Source organism: Siphateles boraxobius, unplaced genomic scaffold (genome assembly GCF_051911475.1).
Source record: "Siphateles boraxobius isolate OS27281-9 unplaced genomic scaffold, OSU_SipBor_1 164, whole genome shotgun sequence".
Taxonomy (NCBI): Eukaryota; Metazoa; Chordata; class Actinopteri; order Cypriniformes; family Leuciscidae; genus Siphateles; species Siphateles boraxobius.
The window spans coordinates 1390042-1410932 of NW_027508771.1; the positions used below are offsets into that span (position 1 = coordinate 1390042).

The window sequence follows — 20891 nt, forward strand, 5'->3', positions numbered from 1 at the left end:
GACTCTTATCGGGCGATAAAAAAAATATCGCCGTTAATCTATTCTCAAAGTTGGGTTGGGATCATAAAATAGCTTTTTCGAATATCGTTATATTTTCGCACAAATCGCGCAGCAGGGTATTTTCCTGTCAGGGACACAAGGTGTATACTTTTACATGTTACGTTGATCGTTCCTCTCGTTAATTTACATGTTGTTAAATGAGTTTATTCCAAAGCGCGCTGTATCTTTTTTATGGGCATGAGCGATGCTCAATTTACAAATGAATTTTGGGTCGATTCTGTTCAAAGACTTCATCAAACAAGTTGGCAGATCTGTCTAAATCGGTTCCCGAATCAGTTTTGTTCAGTTCCTAACGCACTGAATCGTCTGAACTCTGAAGCGCGTTCAATCACACTCGACACGGAGTCGTAAAAGGAAGATTTAAGAACATCAAGAGCTAAAGTTTAGTCTAGTGAAAGCAAATCTGCAAATGCATCATATTTTTGCCAGCGATGAAGATCTTTATTAGTTGAACATCTTCGTAAGCTGTCTGTGAATGAATGATTCCACAGGACGATACATTCGATTTCATTTCATTCAGGTAATACATTTTACAACCAAACAGATTATTACACCACGATAGCACTACTAAAAAGTATGACATTATCCGTTGGACATATACATTAATTTATAGGCTACAAAATAAATAAGCTACCATTGTGTACAGTTTATGAAATGAGCACCCGCCATCCCGCGGTAATGTGTGTGTATTGCGCAGGGGCATAGTCACACGAATAATTTACATTGATTGAAACTAATTTGTTTAAAAAGGAGGAGGCTATTGCCGGTAAAGGCAGGTTCACATAAAATCATTATGACATATGACATTATTTTTTGATCTAACAAGCATCTGGTTCGGCGATGCAAAAACGGACTGTAGCTACGTCGTGCTTATTGTTTTTTTCTTGTTCCAATTAGCCTACTATGTTAAAAAAAACGACGAAAACATGTTACTTGTTCAATTAATAAACAGTTTGTTTGATGACAAATCGCTAAAGATGAAATTGGCCTCCCTTTCTGTCATTGTAATTGTGCGTTTTATTTATTTATTTTATAATTTTTTTTGACCGATATTCGACTTTTGCTCCTCTATTGTCGAATGGCATTTTTGGCAGAAATTCACATCCCTACGCGAGGCGAACTATTCTCAGAGACTTACTTTTAGTCATTATTTGGGTAGCACACATATTCTGAATGCCTTCGGCAGAATTCAAATGAGCCATTTTAATCTAGATTAATCTAGATTAATTCCAAGATTCCAGTGAGATTAATCTAGATTAAAAAAAATGAATCTATGCCCACCTCTAATATATATATATATATAAATATATATATATGTGAATGAATGCGTAAGGAAACCCCGGAGGTATATGGGAACCCTCGATGAATCAAACATCAAAAAAAAAAAAGGCTCAGATAAACTCGGACTGCTCAGATAAACCAGTGTAATGGTTTAATGGTTTATAAATGAACTAAATGTGGCGACACGGAGGAGGAGCTCGGAAGTGTGATCAACTCACGACTACGCCACCCTGGAATCTTGCCAGGGATAATAATAAAAAAATGGAATTTCTAATTTAAAGCAACACAGGTTCGTACACAGTAAATTGGTAGGAGACATGGATACAAAATTATATATATATATATCTTTATTAAGAATAAGAGATTTATTAAAAGCAAAGGACAACCATCAATAACACTTAATATAGACAACACCATTACAAGACACACACAGAACGACCTGAGGAGTCAGCGTCGTCAGAATTCGAGAAAAAGGAGCCGAGGCGTGTCAGCAGGGGATAGAAGGGCATGTAAGGCCTCCACGGCAAGTCACCTTTCCCGTACACCTGTGCACAAACCAAACACTGACACGCACACCACTCATGACACTCACAACACTCGTGAGGAAGACCACCACCAGCATTCCACCCCTGCTTTAAGCGCTCAGCTCCTGAAACAACAGAATTAAGTTACACACCTCAGGATTCTCATATTTGCACAGACACAACTCACAATGATCACAGTTTGAGCAGACACTTCACAAAGACAAAAATTGGAACGTAGATTTCCACGCTTCCAAAGTGGAAATATTACAAATTCCAATCACAATATAAAAATAACTGATATAAAAGAAAAGAAAGAAATAATCACACACACACACACACACACACACACACACACACACACACACACACACACACACACACACACACACACACACACACACACACACACACACACACACACACACACACACACACACACACACACACACACACACAAACACACACATACACACACATACACACACATACACACACACACACACACACAGGGCCGCAAATATTAATGCAATTGTCAACAGAAAAGCAACAACGCCCCCAGACGGTAGTCCCTCGCAGTCCAACCGCACGGAAACTAAATCGCCCATACGGACGCGACCAATCTGGACTCAATACATCTTATGGGTGCGATCTCCGGGAATCAAACCAGTCAGGCAGACATAAACAGGCGAAACTGAGGGCTCGTCCAGTCCATTGGAAGGACCACGTATGTGGCGGCGACAACCCAGCGCTTCCGGTTTGATACGCGGACGCCCGTATTAGCCATGCTGGAATCAGCCTCACTCAAACCTTTGACCGAAAAGGGACAGTCTCGCTCATTGGCAGCCATAGGGATTCATACGCCACCCTGAATGACGGCTGAATGACGAAACTGGAAGTAAAGGCGGTGACTCGTAACACCACCCACTCTAAACAACCCGTTTATATACGCTACTGCAGCTCACTGATAGGAACAACTTAACAAGTAGGCTAGCCAACCGCATGTAGGCGGGACGAATTTCATTGGACCTGCCACAATCTACCCCTCACTTTTGTATCGTCGCCCCGACGATAAGCAAGCCCTTGCCACTCAATTCCAGGGTCTAAACAATGAATATGCGTCATTGTACTAAAATCTATCGAGAACAATGAATAGGCATCATCGTACTCAAAATCACTTACAGAGAACAGTGGATAGGCATCACCGTCTACAGAGAACAATGGATAGGCATCATCGTCTCAACTCACTTACAGAAAACAGTGGATAGGCATCACCGTCTACAGGGAACAATGGATAGACATCATCATTCCTAAAATCATTTACAGAGAACAGTGGATAGGCATCACCGTACTAAAATCTACAGAGAACAATGGATAGGCATCATCGTACTCAAATCTATATTATCAGCTCATAATTGGGCCACAAGCTCTATAAGTTCCTGGAGTGGTTCCTCCATCTTTAAAATCAACACTTACCACTAGAGACAGGAAATCTCAGGTAAAAGAGAAAACCAAACCACTCTCCACAATCCAGACAGACGCTACTGCTTTGCTTTGACAAAAAAAAAAAAAAAACACACTGAAGAACACAAAACACCAAATGTAAACCAATATCACTACCCACGTCTCCACCTAGCAACCGTGAGGATCCTGCCGACTGCGCCAGATTGTGGCGACACGGAGGAGGAGCTCGGAAGTGTGATCAACTCACGACTACGCCACCGTGGAATCTTGCCAGGGATAATAATAAAAAAATGGAATTTCTAATTTAAAGCAACACAGGTTCGTTCACAGTAAATTGGTAGGAGACATGGATACAAAATTATATATATATATATCTTTATTAAGAATAAGAGATTTATTAAAAGCAAAGGACAACCATCAATAACACTTAATATAGACAACACCATTACAAGACACACACAGAACGACCTGAGGAGTCAGCGTCGTCAGAATTCGAGAAAAAGAAGCCGAGGCGTGTCAGCAGGGGATAGAAGGGCATGTAAGGCCTCCACAGCAAGTCACCTTTCCCGTACACCTGTGCACAAACCAAACACTCACACGCACATCACTCATGACACAACACTCGTGAGGAAGACCACCACCAGCATTCCACCCCTGCTTTAAGCGCTCAGCTCCTGAAACAACAGAATCAAGTTAAACAACTCAGGATTCACAGTTGAACAGACACAACTCACAATGATCACAGTTTGAACAGACACTTCACAAAGACAAAAATTGGAACGTAGATCTCCACGCTTCCAATGTGGAAATATTACAAATTCCAATCACAATATAAAAATAACTGATATAAAAGAAAAGAAAGAAATAATCACACACACACACACACACACACACACACACACACACACACACACACACACACACACACACACACACACACACACACACACACACACACACACACACACACACACACACACACACACACACACACACAGGGCCGCAAATATTAATCCAATTGTCAACAGCAAAGCAACAACGCCCCCAGACGGTAGTCCCCCACAGTCCAACCGCACGGAAACTAAATCGCCCATGCGGACGCGACCAATCTGGACTCAATACATCTTATGGGTGCGATCTCTGAGGGCTCGTCCAGTCCATTGGAAGGACCACGTATGTGCCGGTGACAACCCAGCGCTTCTGCTTTGATACGCGGACGCCCGTATTAGCCATGCTGGAATCAGCCTCACTCAAACCTTTGACCGAAAAGGGACAGTCTCGCTCAATGCCAGCCATAGGGATTCATACGCCACCCTGAATGACGGCTGAATGACGACACCGGAAGTAAAGACGGTGACTCGTAACACCACCCACTCTAAACAACCCGTTTATATACGCAACTGCAGCTCACTGATAGGAACAACTTAACAAGTAGGCTAGCCAACCGCATGTAGGCGGGACGAATTTCATTGGACCTGCTACATAAACAACTAGATAATTTGATTATTTACAGAGGGTCTTAACATCAGCTATTAAAGGTGGGGTATGTGATTATCTTTTTTGTCCATTTTTTCAAAATAACTTGAAATCCTATCCCTAACCCACTTACAACCACTGAGTTAGAAGCACTGAAATGAAAATTAAGCAATTTAATCATCTGTGGAACGGGCAAGACTCGAAAAACTCCAGCCAATCATTTCCAAGACCACCTAGAATCATTGGACAGTAAATTCGTCAATCCAAACGGTCGTACCACACCCCCCTCCACCCAGCGCGCGTGTCCCCCTTCGTGCGCATACTCAAAGCTCGTGACGCATTCGCATCTCGTCAGTAAAGCCGGTTCCATGATTAGTATTAAATCGTCATTACAATCTCTCGCGTATCTGAGTTTTCGCTAGTGCATGATTGCGCATACATGTTCTTCGAATGGGTGGAGTCAGGGCCAGCGTTGGAGGAAAGAAGGTAGGACCATTTGAATTGTATATTTTCAAAATCTGCCGGTCGTTTTCCATACCCCACCTTTAAGTATTCCTAATTCAATTCAAGTCTTAAAAGAAATGTGTCATTGAGAGCACTCCATACAGCAATGGATATTCCCCACAGTATGAAGAGAAATGTAGAAAGATTCCTCATTGGTCTGAATTAGATGTTTGCTACCTTGTGTTGTGAGTAAAACATTCCTGTTCCTGTGACGATGATTTATCATCCATACATTAATTTGAGCCTGGGTCTCTCCTTCACACCTGTCATCAACACATTGGTTAGTGTTTGACCTGTAAAGATCACTCAAGCACAAACATAAAGGCTCTAAAGAAAGATATCAAACTCTATTAAAATAATAGAGCAGTTTGAGAGTTAGGAGATATTTACTGCTTACTAATCATCTCAAATGTTACTACAGAACATTAATGTCATTTGAAAGATATTTTAGATTTGTGTAACTTATTGCCTATATATCCTGAATTATTATAATTATTTCTTAAAATTAACAAATCCTAATATACTAAATTTAAAGCTTATTAACACAATTCTGTTTATTTTGTCTAAAGGTCATTGCCCACCGAGTCCTAAATTCGCATTCGAAATTTTCGGACTCAGTGTGCAATGGCCTTAAAACTTGGGAATGACCTGGCCAGATTTTATATTATATATATATATATATATTTTTTTTTTTTTTCCTAAACTATATATCTTGACATGATATCTGTATATGGCTGGCATATTCCAGATTACATAATGGAAGGAAGCAAAGAAAGGCCACTTTATGTCTGTTCAATCTGATGAAAAAAAAGTGCTGTTCCCTTATGCAAATAACTGCTCAGAACCTTTTTGCACAAACAAATCTATTCATAGTCATGCAAACTAGTGCATCATAAACAGAAGTGACCAGGGCTGCGTTTTCCAAAAGCATCATATCATAAGCCTAAATTGATCATAGACCAATTACCACCAATGGTCTTTACGATCAATTTAGGCTTACCATGCTTTTGGGAAACTCAGCCCAGATATTAGTCATGAGATTTTTTAGCAGACAAAAGTCAAATACGGTTGCCAGTAGAAATCAAAGACTACTGTATATCTGTAAAACAGAATAGCACTCTTGGTATATTGCTTATACGAAATAGATAGCTTTATGTATTGGATGTGTGCAAAGAACAAGAATCAGCATTATTTACTGTTAAATAAGTTCTTGAAAACCAGAATTATCTTCACTCCATTTGCATCTACTGTCAGTAAAAGTAAAAAGGCCAGTTTACCATTGATTGAAAACAAAATCTTCTTACACCTCAAAAAAGTAAAGATATTTTCTGTGAATTGTTATGAACTATTTTCTTCCAAAGTTTAGGAACTCAGAAGCGAAAACCAGGAGACTCGGGTTGTATCTTTTAAGCAGGATTATTTATTTGCTGTATTCTGCTTCGTCCAAATATTACCCAAGTCTAACTAAGGGAAACGTTCCCTTGCAATTTATACACATTTAGGGGCAGGGCTTAACATTGTGATGAACAAAGCATGAAAATGAGCTGAGACATGAGAACAGAACGGGCAGGATTTCCCGCACCGCGACAGAAACTCCAAGACAAATGGTCTCAGTAATAAAATAGCAGGAGTTCAAACTTGCTCAGCATGAGTCTTCACCCGGTAAGACACGAGAACAGGAAAGTCATGGCCTTCTCGTACTGAGACGGGACATTCAGGAATATCCCGCTGGGAACCCCTACTGTTTGCAGAGATTTCCTGGTCTCATCATTATAAACTTTCTCAATATAAAATACTATTGTATTGGAAATCTAAATTAAACATTTAAATAAAAGTTGTAATCCTACAGAATTAATGAAATAAAAGAGGTACAAGTACAGTTCAAAAGCAGAAAAACATTTGTCAACAGCAAAATAACCAGGAATATCTAAAAAAAAAAAAAAAAAATTGTTTTCTTTTTTGTTTTGTTTACATTTTTGCTCTGATATAAAGCTAGCTGATCAGGTTAACATTTTATGGTAGCTTGTAAAAACATGAGACAAGTGCCTTTACCAGTGATTTACAGTTTATTGTTGTAATGCAACTACACCACCCTTATTTCTAGCTCCTAATTTGCAGCAAGTTTTCCACTAAAAGACAACAGATTATATACAATAGGCAGCGAGGTTTTAAATGGAGATATAAAGTGATATAGATGGTCAAAAATGTATTTTAGGGGTTTATCTGGCCTAGAGGTAGCCTATGTAAAAATGTGTGATTTGCCGAACATTGCTTGAGTCCTCCATGAAAAATAACTGTTCTTATTTTGCTTCTCCTGAAACAAAAAGACACAAAGAGGCATGATAATTAACAGGTCATCCATATGTCTCATAGTGTACTATAGAAAAGGCAAACATCCCACAACTTTAAACATATGTATAACAATAGACAGCTTGTTGCAATCCATTGACAGCTATTTAATTAACACTTTGAAGGCCCAGAAAGGTAGGAAAGACATTGTTAAAATAGTCCATGTGACTACAGTGGTTCAACCTTAATTTTATGAAGCGACGGGAATACATTTTGTGCGGGAAAAAAAACAAAATAACGACTTTATTCAACAATTTCGCCTCCGACGCATGTTCACAAGAGCACAACGACGTATGCGTGTGGTGAGGACGCAGGAGCTGGTGTTCTGACATATGACCCGGAAACGCAGGGCTGTGTTTACAAGCAGAGGATGCATGTGTTGTGGTGCTCTCGTGAACGCGTGTCGGAGACTGATACGGAATAATTAATAATTAATGACAGAATTTAAATTTTTGGGTGAACTATCCCTTTAAATATACCATGGAGGAATATATTAAAGATTTTAAAATAAATATGGTGGAAAACAAGATTAATTTGGAATTGAAGGGTTTACAGATCACAATGCAAGCAGGAGAAGCCTCATGTTACGGTCGTCACGATCGCAGATGACAACATCCAGGATCAACACTGTTCATGTACCGCAGGGTAAGATTAAATTAATTTACATTTAACCAGTTTAATATGGAGAGGCACTGAAATGTAGACCTTCGTTTATGTGTTTTTGACCTACACTGCACATGACGTGAGAACAGATGGCTATTTAGGTTTGTACGTTAACATGGACTCACTAACTTTATTGTAACTTAATGGGAGTATGACAAACAGAACATTAACGTTTTCGCCTTAATTAGAATTCGGGTTGAATCCTCAGGGAACCAGGTTACTGCGCCCACATCAAAAGCAGACATTTTGCTCTGTCTTGTTTGAGTTTAGGAAATGGAATAAAATAAATGCCATTGCCCATCCTCTCAGGATACCGGAAATCAATGTAACAAGTACCCTATGTACATGGTTTTACCATTTTTGTAGCATAAATACCATCAAAACGATGAGAGCTAATATTCAACTGCCATTGGCTCATCTGCGTTCGATGGGAGGGGCTAACTGATAGGTAATTTGGCAGCTGCCTTATCAACTCAACAACAAAAACAAATTCTACATGGCTAGTTACGAGGTAGCTCACCTACTAGTGCAGCACGGGAAACCCTTCACTAAAGGCGAATTTTTAAAGGAGTGCCTGGTGAAAGTTGACACTATAATTTGCCCAGAGAAGATGCAAGATTTTAAAAACATCAGTCTTTCCAGAAACACAGTCCGACGACGAATTGAAGACTTGTGGGCAAGCCTTAAGGAACAAGTGTCAGACAAAGTACCCGCGTTGGATTTTAACTCAATTGCGTGCGATGACAGCACTGATTCCACAGACACTGCACAGCTGTTCATTTTTTTGCAAGGTGTGGACAGTGATTTTTGTATTTCAGAAGAGCTCCTCGATATGAGGAGCCTTAAGGGTACAACAACGCGTCGAGTCAGAAATAGAGAGAAAAAAAAACTTGGGAGAAACCAGGCTCAGGCAGGGCACCAGTTCTCTGACCTGATGAACGAACATTGTGTGGTTTAATTCCAGGCTGCATTTCAAATCAGATTGTGGATTGGATCATTCAGAATATTTCATCCAGTTCCTTCTGCTTGAAAATTGGGGTACATCATACTAGCATATGGTGGGAGGAGTTGAAGCCAGCCATTGGGTCTGTGCAGAGGACTCGTCTGGTTCTCGTGGTCTTCGTTGATGACTGTCAAGTCAACAAGGACAGGGGGGTCTGTCTCTAGGGCTCATCTAGTTGTCATGTCCTCCACTGTTATCCAGGGAGGTTGTGGTTGTCTCTAGATACAGGCCAACATTCTGGTCGAATGTGGCCTTAAAGATGGTGCCGATGTGTGTGGCTTGCCGTCTGTCGCTCCGTTTGTTGTCAGTTTGTTTATATGTTTTAACTTAAAAATAGATATAATACAGATGAGCAAACGATAAAGCTTGGGTTGCTGAATATTCAATCCCTTACTTCTAAAGCACTCATAGTTAATGATATGATTTCAGATTATAACCTAGATGTGCTGTGTATGAAAGAAACCTGGCTAAAACCAGACGATTACATTACTTTAAATGAGTCCACCCCTCATGATTACTGTTATAAACATGAACCTCGCCTGAAAGGCAAAGGGGGAGGTGTTGCTGTAATTTATAGTAATATTTTCAAAACCACTAAAAAATGTAGTTTAAAATATATTTCTTTTGAAGTGTTGGTGCTTAATGTAAAAATATATAATGTAAACGATAAATCAAGTTTGAGAACTCTGCTGGCAACTGTGTACAGGCCACCAGGGCACCATAAAGATTTTATAAAAGAATTTGCTGACTTTCTATCAGAATTAGTATTGACTGCAGATAAAGTCCTAATTGTTGGTGATTTTAATATACATGTAGATAATGGAAAAGATGCAATGGGATTGGCATTTAAAGACATTCTTAACTCTATTGGAGTTAGACAACACGTGTCAGGACCTACTCATTGTCGTAATCATACTCTAGATCTATTTTTATCACATGGAATCAATGTTGATGCTGTTGAAATTCTGCAGCAGAGCGACGACATCTCAGATCATTATCTAGTCTCATGTAAATTACATTTAGCGAAGGCTGCAGGGCCAACTCCGTGTTACAAGTATGTTAGACCTATCACTTCTGCCACTAAAGATTGCTTTATCAATAATCTTCCTAATCAGTTTCATCGTCTCAGCATCCCAGATAGCTTAGAAGAACTTGATATTGCAACAGAAACTTTTAACTCTCTCCTTTCCAGCACTTTAGATACAGTTGCTCCGTAGCGCTTAAAGAAGATTAAAGAAAATAGTCCAACACCGTGGTACAACGAGCAGCCAGAAAAGCCAGAAAAATGGAGCGCAACTGGAAGAAAACAAAACTAGAAGAGCTCGATTGCTTACAGAAAGGCTTTAAAAGCTGCTAGATCTGCTTATTTTTCAAACCTATTAAAAGAAAATAAACAATCCAAGGTATTTATTTGAAAAAGTGGCTACACTAACGAAAAAGAAAGCTTCAAGGCCAGAAGTTTCCAAGAAACACAGCAGTAATGACTTTATGAACTTCTTCACTTATAAGATTGATAATATTAGGGACAAAATTATAACTATGCAACGGTCTACTACAGCATCACATCAGGGAGTGCATTATAGTCTCCCCGAGGTAAAATTTGATTCATTTGTTGCCATAGGAGAGGAAGAATTTTGCAAACTCGTTAATTCATCTAAATCGACAACATGTATGTTAGACCCTATACCGACTAAACTACTGAAAGAGATGCTTCCAGAAGTCATAGATCCTCTTCTTAACATCATTAATTCATCCTTGTCTCTAGGATACGTACCAAAAACCTTTAAGCTGGCTATGATTAAACCGCTTTTTAAAAAAACGCAACTTGATCCTACAGAATTAGTCAATTACAGGCCGATTTCAAATCTACCTTTTCTGTCAAAGATACTAGAAAAGGCAGTATCCTCACAACTGTGTTCCTTTCTTAAAAGAAATGGTATCTGCGAGGATTTCCAGTCAGGATTTAGACCGCACCATAGTACTGAGACAGTTCTCATTAGAGTCACAAATGATTTACTCTTATCATCCGATCGTGGTTGTATCTCTCTATTAGTGTTACTTGATCTTAGTGCTGCATTTGACACCATTGACCACAACATTCTCTTAAATAGACTAGAAAACGTCTCAGGTTACGACTGTAACCTATGTTCCCTGAGAACAGGGAACGAGACAATACGTCAACGACGCTATGGGGAACGCCTCAGGCGTGACAGGTGTCTGAAATCACTATCAAATCACGTCAATCATATTGACCGGCGACAGCCCGTGAATCATTAGCGTGAATGATTAACGTGCGACCTGGAAGTATAAAGGGGCGCCTTGCAAACATGACAAATCACCTTATCGTCTGAAGGGACTGTACGGTAGGCAAGCCCCGCGGCATGGCAGGGAGACGTATTGTCTCGTTCCCTGTTCTCAGGGAACATAGGTTACAGTCGTAACCTGAGACGTTCCCTTTCGAAGGGAACTCAACAATACGTCAACGACGCTATGGGGAACGATATACCAACGCCGCCATGCTAAGGGGAGTGCATGCCAAGTGGCAGTGACAACTGTCAGAACCAGCAACTTCAAATGAAACGCTAGAACCACTCACCCTCAGGTCACACTGGGCTGTCAGTGACAGCATTCCCTACGGTCATAGCCCAAGCTACAGCCTCACAGAAAAACCTTCATAAACATTGTTAAATGAAAGGTCTACCTGGGCCGGCTCCGGGCCTGGAACCTCAGCTTCCAATTAGAAGGGGTCCCTTCTAGGGAATGTGGCTAGGGAACCCAAGGGAACCCCAGCCAGTCACTATTCAGGGGAACGTACTCACCCCGAAATGCCACCAGGACGGCCTGACCTGGCGCCAGTACATAGACACTTAGTCTGGCCAAATCCTGTCTGTCTGAAGACAGAGCCTCTGGACAAATGCCTTAAGTAAGGCATCCAACCCGAGGGACTGCGAAGCTGACAGTGAACCACTCGGCCCGGATCTCAGAGACGGGATATCCCGGAGAGTATGACTCAGCATAGTGCTTTCCGACCCTTGCTAGCGAGGGGAGTTTCTCTACTCGATCCACGGATCAACCCAGTGTCTGTGTTTCAAAACACTGAGGAGGCCTGTGAAGGCCTAAGGGCTGATCTAACTGGGAGGCCTCACGAGAGGCCTACGACCGTCTGACCAGACTCAGGAAGCCGCATGCTCAAAGAGACCCTCGTGAGGGGAGCACAAGGTCTGCCTGGTAGGCAAACCAGGCTGTAGGCAGAAAAGGTTCCGGGAGGGAACCTTTAGCAGAGAATGAACACTTTAGTGAGCCAGGGCGCAAGCTCGCCTTCAGCAGCTGCCTATTAAGGCTAGCTGAAACTGATAGCAAGAGACCACTAGCTTCATAAACCCAGCACCACTAGGGAGCGTTACAGGGAGGCCCGGAGAGGCCTACTACTTGATCCTTTAGGGAGGCCCGGTGAGGCCTGCTACCTTACAACCACAGTATGTGGGGAGCTCACCTTCAGGGAGGCCTGGTGAGGCCTACTACCTGGTCACCACTATCTGTGGGAACTCACCTTCAGGGAGGCCTGGTGAGGCCTACTACCTGACCGTTCTCATTCAAGGAGGCCTGGAGGAGCCTACTACCTGATAATCACAGCATGTGGGAACTCACCTTCAGGGAGGCCTGGTGAGGCCTACTACCTGACAGCCAAAATATTTGGGAGCCCACATCCAGGGAGGCCCAGAGCGGCCTACTACCTGACAGCCACAATATTTGGGAGCTCACATTCAGGGAGGCCCAGAGAGGCCTACTACCTGATAGCCAACGTAAGTGGGAATTCGCCTTCAGGGCGGCCGGGTGAGGCCTACTACCTGATAACCATCTTAAGTGGGAATTCACCTTCAGGGAGGCCTGAGTGGCCTACTACCTGATAACCACTGGTAGCTTTGAGCCCTGAGTCCGGGTGAAAGTATAAGGTGGCCTGCTAAGGCCAGCCAGCTGGGGACTCGCCTATCAGGGAGGCCTGGTCGGGCCTACTAGCTAATAGCAAGTCATATTCTGCCATAAAGTACACTGTTGGAAACCATACTACACAGCATAATTCACTAATGGGCTTCCAGTAGCGCTATAAGGTATGTCCCACAATGTTGGGACTCACCTCCGAGGAGGCCTGTTTAAGGCCTACTACCCATCAGTGAGTCAACTGCCCGAACCACCAAGGCCAACCACGTAAAGTAAGCTGGCCTACAGTGCCCTCTGGGGGGCTGTCCAATCAAGGAGGCCTGCTGAGGCCTACTACCTAATGGCGCAGCCTTCGTTGGCAGAAAAACTGTTTACACAGCGCCTACAGCATCCTGGTGCCTAATCACATTGCCCATGGCAGTGTACTCCGCAAGAAAGCTAGCACCCTTAAAACAAGGGGAGTACAACATACGCCACTCTGCCTCAACGGAGGCCCCAGTTAGTCAGGGGCCTACCATCTATGCATGGGCGTCAGCTCAGGGCAATGCTCTGGCTTCAGGGGAGCGTACTTCGAACAAAGAAGAAGTGAAGCTTACTTCATACTCGACCCGAGCCATAGTGGTGCGAGGTGGGATAAAACAGAACTGGGAGTGAAGTGCTCAGACCTACCCTGTATCACAGGGGAATACTCACACCTCACCCTGAGGTTACCAGGGTGCGGGCCTGCCAGCGGCTCTAGGGGTGACAGAAATGTATCTGTGCCCAACCTAGGGGAGTGGGGCTTGAATGAAAGCCAACCACCTACAACCTAGCGCTCGAGCAGTAGCTCAGCGAGGTGAGTGAAGCCTAAACTGGCGGCCTAAATCCGTAGGCCAGTTCTGCATGGCAGAGTCGGGCAGGAAACCCAGTCTTCTTCGTGAAGCGAAAGACGGCCTAACCCTGCTCAATAAAGACATATATACCACGGAGGCCTGTTTGAGGCCTACCATGTCCTTACAAACCATCCTCAGCACCACGCTGCATTACTCTAGGCACCCCAGAATGCAGAGAAGGGGGCGGGCCTTGGCCTAACGACTCCCACGGGAGGAGGCTGTTTATACAGGGATGCTAGAAACCAACATTCACACAGTGAAGGGTCAGAGGAAGAAATGCTAAAATTTTTAGCAGAGCGCCTCTATTATCCCTGGCACAGCCTAGGCCAGCTACAGAGGCGGCCCTGGTGAGGGCCAGCCTGCAAGCATAGATCAATCTGAGGGCTCGGAGGAGCCACAGCCTTACTAAAGAATATAGTCTGTATTATTCCATACAAAGGGCTGCAGAATCGCTCAGCCTAATGAAACCCAAACAGAGCTCAAGGGGCGAAATACTCAGGAAGAAGTCAACGGACCCGTGGGCCGGACATAAGATCTATCTGAAGCTCTAGCGTCAGTCATCACTCTAAGTAAAAAATTCTAAGAGAGAGACCAACTACTCTACCCTGAGGTGGCTAACAGCCCGAAGGCTAACATAGTTATCGTTCTGGCCACCTAACGGGGAACTTCAGGGCCCTAATGATCCAGGAAACTTCTCTTACCTTATTACCTTGACATGACCCCATAGCTCTATACAGGGAACGAGGTCTGTAGAGAGATACATCTCGGAATTTTAATTCACAAAAAATTACTCTTAAAAGACCAGTCAGCTCACCTGCGGCGTGCGGAGTGAAGACTCGCCAGATAGTTCTTTATGACCCTGGGGTCCACCACTTTACATGCCTGAAAGAGGCGTTTCTACTAGCCAAGCCTAGGCGGGCCATTGGAACATCGTTCTTATCATAGGCCCAGCCCCAGGCCTGATGTAATGAACGTCTGGGGAGTCAGAAGAGAGGAGAGGGCTGGATTTCTTTTTAATGAAGCCCTCCGGGGAGATTATCCATCAGCGACACTGTGTGCGCTTGTGCTGGATAACCTCCCTCAGATCCCTCTTCTTGCGGGAGTCACGCCTCTTCTGCGCCCTGTTCCTCCATGGAGGGGGCGCACGAGAGGCGACACTGGCTCTCTGGCCCTGTCTACGGTCCTCGGACCGTGAAGGGCCAGGCCCTCCCGCCTGCCTGGGTGTGGAACCGGATCTCAGCGGTATGCAGGATCCTGCAGCAGGTCGGCCTGATATGCCTGCAGCACCGCCATAGTGTGCATGGAAGCACCAGCCTGAACCGCTGTCGTGTATGCTCTGCCATTCAAACGTGCTGTTGACTTTAGCGGTTTGGATGGCAGGGTTGGAGCTCCCAGTGTCGACGCCTGCCCAGACACGAGATAGTTCGCAAACGACTCGTCAAATGGGCGGCATCGACACATACCCATGCTCTGCGATCCCCTCAACATCAGCGAAATTAACCCGCTGATGTCGGTGAATACGGGCAGAGTATGGGCTCTTCCATGCCCTCTCGATCTCCGTGTGAAGATCAGGAAGGAATGGAAGGCTCACCTGAGCTGGTGTGTATGGCAGGGGAGAAACCGATCGCCAAGCCTACCGCGAGCGGTCTCTCCTCTAGCGCGTCGCCATGGCAGCTACAGCCTGTTGGCGGCGCGCTCCACAACATCCACCAGGTCTGCATACACGGGGCAGGGTGGCTGAGAGGGTTCAGGATCTACCTGATTATAAACCTCCTCAGCCATCTCCTGCTCGTCCTGAAGAGCAGCAACTGCAGGAAACCATTGGTGCCTGCAGTTCGCCCTCGTCAGCCGTCGAATCATTTGAGAGGTTTACAGGACTCTCAAGATGATCGATGAGCTCTATCTGGAAGCCCATGATGCAAGTCGCCGCTCTGCCTCGGCACGAGCGGGACCACGCGGACCAGACGTTGAACCCCCTTCACTCGAGAAGAGGGCCAGACGAGAGCGGAGCGTTTTAAGAGAAAAACGCTCACAGTTCACACAGAGGATTCCCTCGAGAACCTCTCGTGCGCGCTCTTCTCCCAGGCAGGAAAAAACACACTCGTGTGCTGTACATTTCATTTTCTTACCGTTTCATTGAGTAGCGTTTTCAAACAGACAGTCCCTGAAGACGATGAGATGATTTGTCATGTTTGCAAGGCGCCCCTTTATACTTCCAGGTCGCACGTTAATCATTCACGCTAATGATTCACGGGCTGTCGCCGGTCAATATGATTGACGTGATTTGATAGTGATTTCAGACACCTGTCACGCCTGAGGCGTTCCCCATAGCGTCGTTGACGTATTGTTGAGTTCCCTTCGAAAGGGAACTATGTTGGCATTAGTGGAATTGCATTAGCATGGTTTAAATCATATTTATCTGACCGCTATCAGTTTGTAGCAGTAAATGAAGAGATGTCTTATCGATCACAAGTTCAGTATGGCGTACCACAAGGCTCAGTACTAGGACCGCTGCTGTTCACTCTGTACATGCTACCTTTAGGAGATATCATTAGGAAACATGGAATTAGCTTTTACTGTTATGCTGATGATACTCAGCTCTATATTTCTTCCAAACCTAACGAAACTCACCAATTCACAAAATTATCGGAATGCATAGTTGATATCAAAAATTGGATGACTAGTAATTTCCTACTACTAAATTCTGAAAAAAACAGAGATTCTAATTATTGGACAAAAAACTTCCACACGTAATAACCTAGAATACCGTCTAACACTTGATGGCTGCTTTGTTAAGTCTTCGTCGTCAGTTAGGAACCTGGGTGTGCTCTTTGATACCAATCTTTCATTTGAAAGTCACGTGTCTAGTGTCTGTAAAACCGCATTTTTCCATCTTAAAAATATATCTAAATTACGTCATATGCTCTCATTGACAAATGCGGAACAACTAGTTCATGCGTTCATGACATCAAGGCTAGATTATTGTAATGCTCTACTGGGTGGTTGCCCTGCACGCTTAATAAACAAACTACAGCTAGTTCAAAACGCAGCCGCTAGAGTTCTTACCAGAACCAGGAAGTACGACCATAGTAGCCCGGTTCTGTCAACACTGCATTGGCTCCCTATTAAACATTGTATAAATTTTAAAATATTGCTGATTACTTACAAAGCACTAAATGGTTTAGCTCCCCAGTACTTGAGCGAGCTCTTAACGCATTATAGTCCTTCACGTCTATTGCGATCTCAAAACTCCGGCCAGTTGATAATACCTAGAATATATAAATCGACTGCTGGCGGTAGATCCTTTTCCTATTTAGCACCAAAACTTTGGAACAATCTTCCTAACATTGTCCGGGAAGCAGACACAGTCTGTCAGTTCAAAGCTAGACTAAAAACGCATCTCTTTGACCTAGCATTCACATAACACTCTATAGACTTCTATAATTCAATATTAGGCTGCTTAGATTACGTCAGCCGGAACTGGGAACACTTCCCTCAAATCCTGATGTACTCGTTACATCATAAGAAGAATGGCATCTACGCTAATTTTAGTGTCTTTGTTTATCCCGAGGTTTTCCCGCAGCCTGCTGGATCCAGGCCGTTTCCAGATCTGACGAAGGACTTTCGCCTGGACCTGATGACAATGCAGTGCTGAAGTGCCAACTAGCCTCTCCCTATGGAGGATCCCTATACCACTCTACAGATAAAGCGTTGTGGAATTTTTCGGTTCGCGTACCTACCCAAAGTGATAAGATAAAATAAAAATTCTGCATCAAAATTTATAGACAAGTAGTTTGTTTAGGCATGGTTTGTAAGGAATTACAAACCTGCGCACATATATTCAAACGCACATAACTATAGAATCAATTCTTAATGTGCATGTGAACGCCATCAGCGTCTATCACAGGTTCACGTTTAAAGTCTGTTTAGAGAGAACGGTGTCGTCTTAGCGGCCCCTAATTTAATAACAAATGATCATTTAGACGGAAGTGAATCAATCAAAACTAACTTTAGCTGGAAAAAACATTTTTCAAGAGCCACTATAAAACCAAACCAATCTCTGTTACCTTAAATTATATGTTTATCTCTGTAAAGCTGCTTTGAAACAATCTACATTGTTAAAAGCGCTATATAAATGAGGATGACTTGACTTGTTTTACTGTGCAGCAATGTTGCGCTTCACTAGTGCTGACTTACAATTGAGAAACTCTAAATTAGCAAATCTCATCAGATGCGCAGCCATATCAACTACAGGATGGCTATCACTACACACCTCCACCACTTTTATCACCCATACCCGTTTACCTGCGCCGCTGGCATTGCTCTCTCCCGACCTGGAGGCAGAGGCGACACCGGGGAAGACAGGCTGGCATAGCGGTTAAGCAGAGGCTAGCGTTGTTGAGGCATGGAGAGCCGCCATTTACTTTGTGTCGAGCTGTTCAGAGATGCTCCTTGGATCAGATTCGACAATGGATAATCTCCTTGGTTCCGACTGAGTTTGCTCCGTTCTCAAGTGCTCTCACTGCTAATTTTTCTCCTCGTTTTTGTTGTGGAGGAGTGTGTTTGAATCATCTTCGTTCCCTACCTCGTGCTGTGCATGAAAAGGAATGTACCTCAAATCCCCTGAAAGTGAGGATGGCCTTGATAAACTCCAGATCGGTCGCAAATTAAACTTTTATTTTAAACGATCTGTTCTTTGCGCAGAGGTTGGATTTTTTTTTATTTCTTACTGAGACCTGGCTCTGTCCTGGAGATTTGAGCCCTTTTTCTGAACTTCTGCCAACAAAATGTCGGTATTTTAACTCCCCACGGACATCTGGTCGGGGTGGCGGACTAGTGTCTATCTATAAAGAGCATTTCACCTGTCGTCCGGTGGTGAGTAACAGCTATAGCAGTTTTGAACTTCAGGTATTTTGCTTAGAACTTGGTGATCCGCTTCTGATTGTTGTAAACTACCGACCACCAAAATATAACACAAACTTTATAACAGACTTTGCAGAGGTCCTTGGTGATGTGACTCCAAAATATGGCAGGCGTCTCATCTTGGGTGATTTCAATGTGCATGTATGCTGCATGAATGATCACTTAGCTAAGGAGTTTATACATTTACTAAATGCCTTTTATTTTATTATTGGGGTTGATGTTTCCACACACAAAGGCGGCCACACTCTTGACTTAGTGCTCCAGCATGGAGTTTTTATCACTGACTTGGAAGTCTGCGAAAATGGGTTTTCTGATCATAAGGAGGGTGTAACGATTCACTCGTTTTCTCGATGCATCGATTACAAATCCTGACGATGCATATGCATCGATCTTGAAACATGTATTTTGAATCGTGAATCGTTTATTTTGGTCAATATTCGATTTAAAATGCTAAGAATCGAATCATTAGCGATTCTATAGCGATTCAGTGCTTTAAAATATATAAACATTAAATGACTACATAGGCGCAAATTAATGGAGGCGTTTTGCGTCCTCACAGCTCTCCTTCACAGATACTCACTGCACTCTTTACCATCTTTCACTGCATTTCGCTCGCGCTCGGTCCCATATAGCTCTCAACTACATATTTTTGAGCAGTCCATGTTTGAGCTCTCCTCATGACAGCCACTGATCTTCACATGAGCAGATGACAGCTCTCGAGAAAGCAAGTCTTGAGTCAAACCGCTCAAGCCATTGATAGAGCTGCCATGTAATTACGCGGGCACTGCTATGAAACAACGCGTTCGTTGCGTGGAAAAGTCGCCGTTATTTTCTTTAAGATGAGATAGAGAAGTTTTACTGAAATGGGTCATTCCCGTCCTGACCAGCTGAAGTAAAACCCCACTTATTCAAGGGTGCGCATTTATTACATGGAAAGAGCAAACGCATAGGTGTCTAAAATGCACACGCTTCCGATGAATCATGAATGATGAATGAAATTTAACTCAATGTTGTTAAACTGAATGTTCGAAGGAAACTGCTGAAATAACTACAATATTAATTACACTGAAATAAGAGCACGTGGTTTATCCATCAGGCAGATGCGCATTAAAATTGCATTCGTAATCGTTACTATAGCACAAGTAGACACCCGGCGCGTTCTTTCAGAATCATAAGGAAAATGTTTAGTAGCCTATAAAGAGAAAACAAAGAGTATTCCATGAGGAATACTTACTATTCCATGAGGGGGAAAAAAAAGTTGGTCATTTTAGTCTCACAATGGAAGGGATCTCAGACAGAGTATAACTCCCTCGTCGTCTACAACTACTTTTAATTTTACTAACCATTTCTCAAATGTCGCTGTGTATCTTAGTGAGTTTAATTCAATTACTGAGTCAGAATTGCTAGAAACAACTAAGCAGCTCAAGCCTTCTGGCTCCTCATTGGACAGTCTTCCCCTTTTTTTATTTAAACAAATCTTTACGGATATGGCTCCATATTCTCCTGATTATAATAAATCGCAGTCTAGAATCTGGCATTATCCATGACTGTTTAAAGCTTGCAGTGGTTTGTCCACTGCTTTAAAAGCTGAACTTAGACTCATTTGTTTTGATAAATTTTAGGACTATCTCTAACCTGCCTTTTATTTCCAAATTTTTGGAAAAATTGTTTTTTCACAGCTACAGAGTTTTTTGGTCGAGAACTCATTTTTTGAAACATTTCAGTCTGGTTTTCAGAAATGTCATTCGACCGAGACTGGTTAAAATTCTTAATGATATTTTAATTTCATGTGATTCTGTGATTTTGGTGGCAGTTCTTGTGCTTCTTGATCTAACA

The 20891-nt window shown here is 43.0% G+C and overlaps 1 protein-coding gene and 1 long non-coding RNA gene across 2 annotated transcripts in view; both read right to left on the reverse strand.

Annotated features, from left to right (window-relative positions):
* Nucleotides 1-20891, reverse strand: part of LOC143740074 (uncharacterized) — a 503207-nt gene that overhangs the window by 154259 nt on the left and 328057 nt on the right. The gene's annotated exons all lie outside the window — the stretch shown is intronic.
* LOC143740069 (kinesin-like protein KIF6) overlaps nt 6707-20891 on the reverse strand; it is a 204534-nt gene continuing 190349 nt past the window's right edge. Inside the window, exon 22 of the mRNA XM_077232147.1 lies at nt 6707-7620. Coding sequence (XP_077088262.1) covers nt 7607-7620 — 14 coding nt within the window. The 3' untranslated portion in view covers nt 6707-7606. The remainder of the gene's footprint in view (nt 7621-20891) is intronic.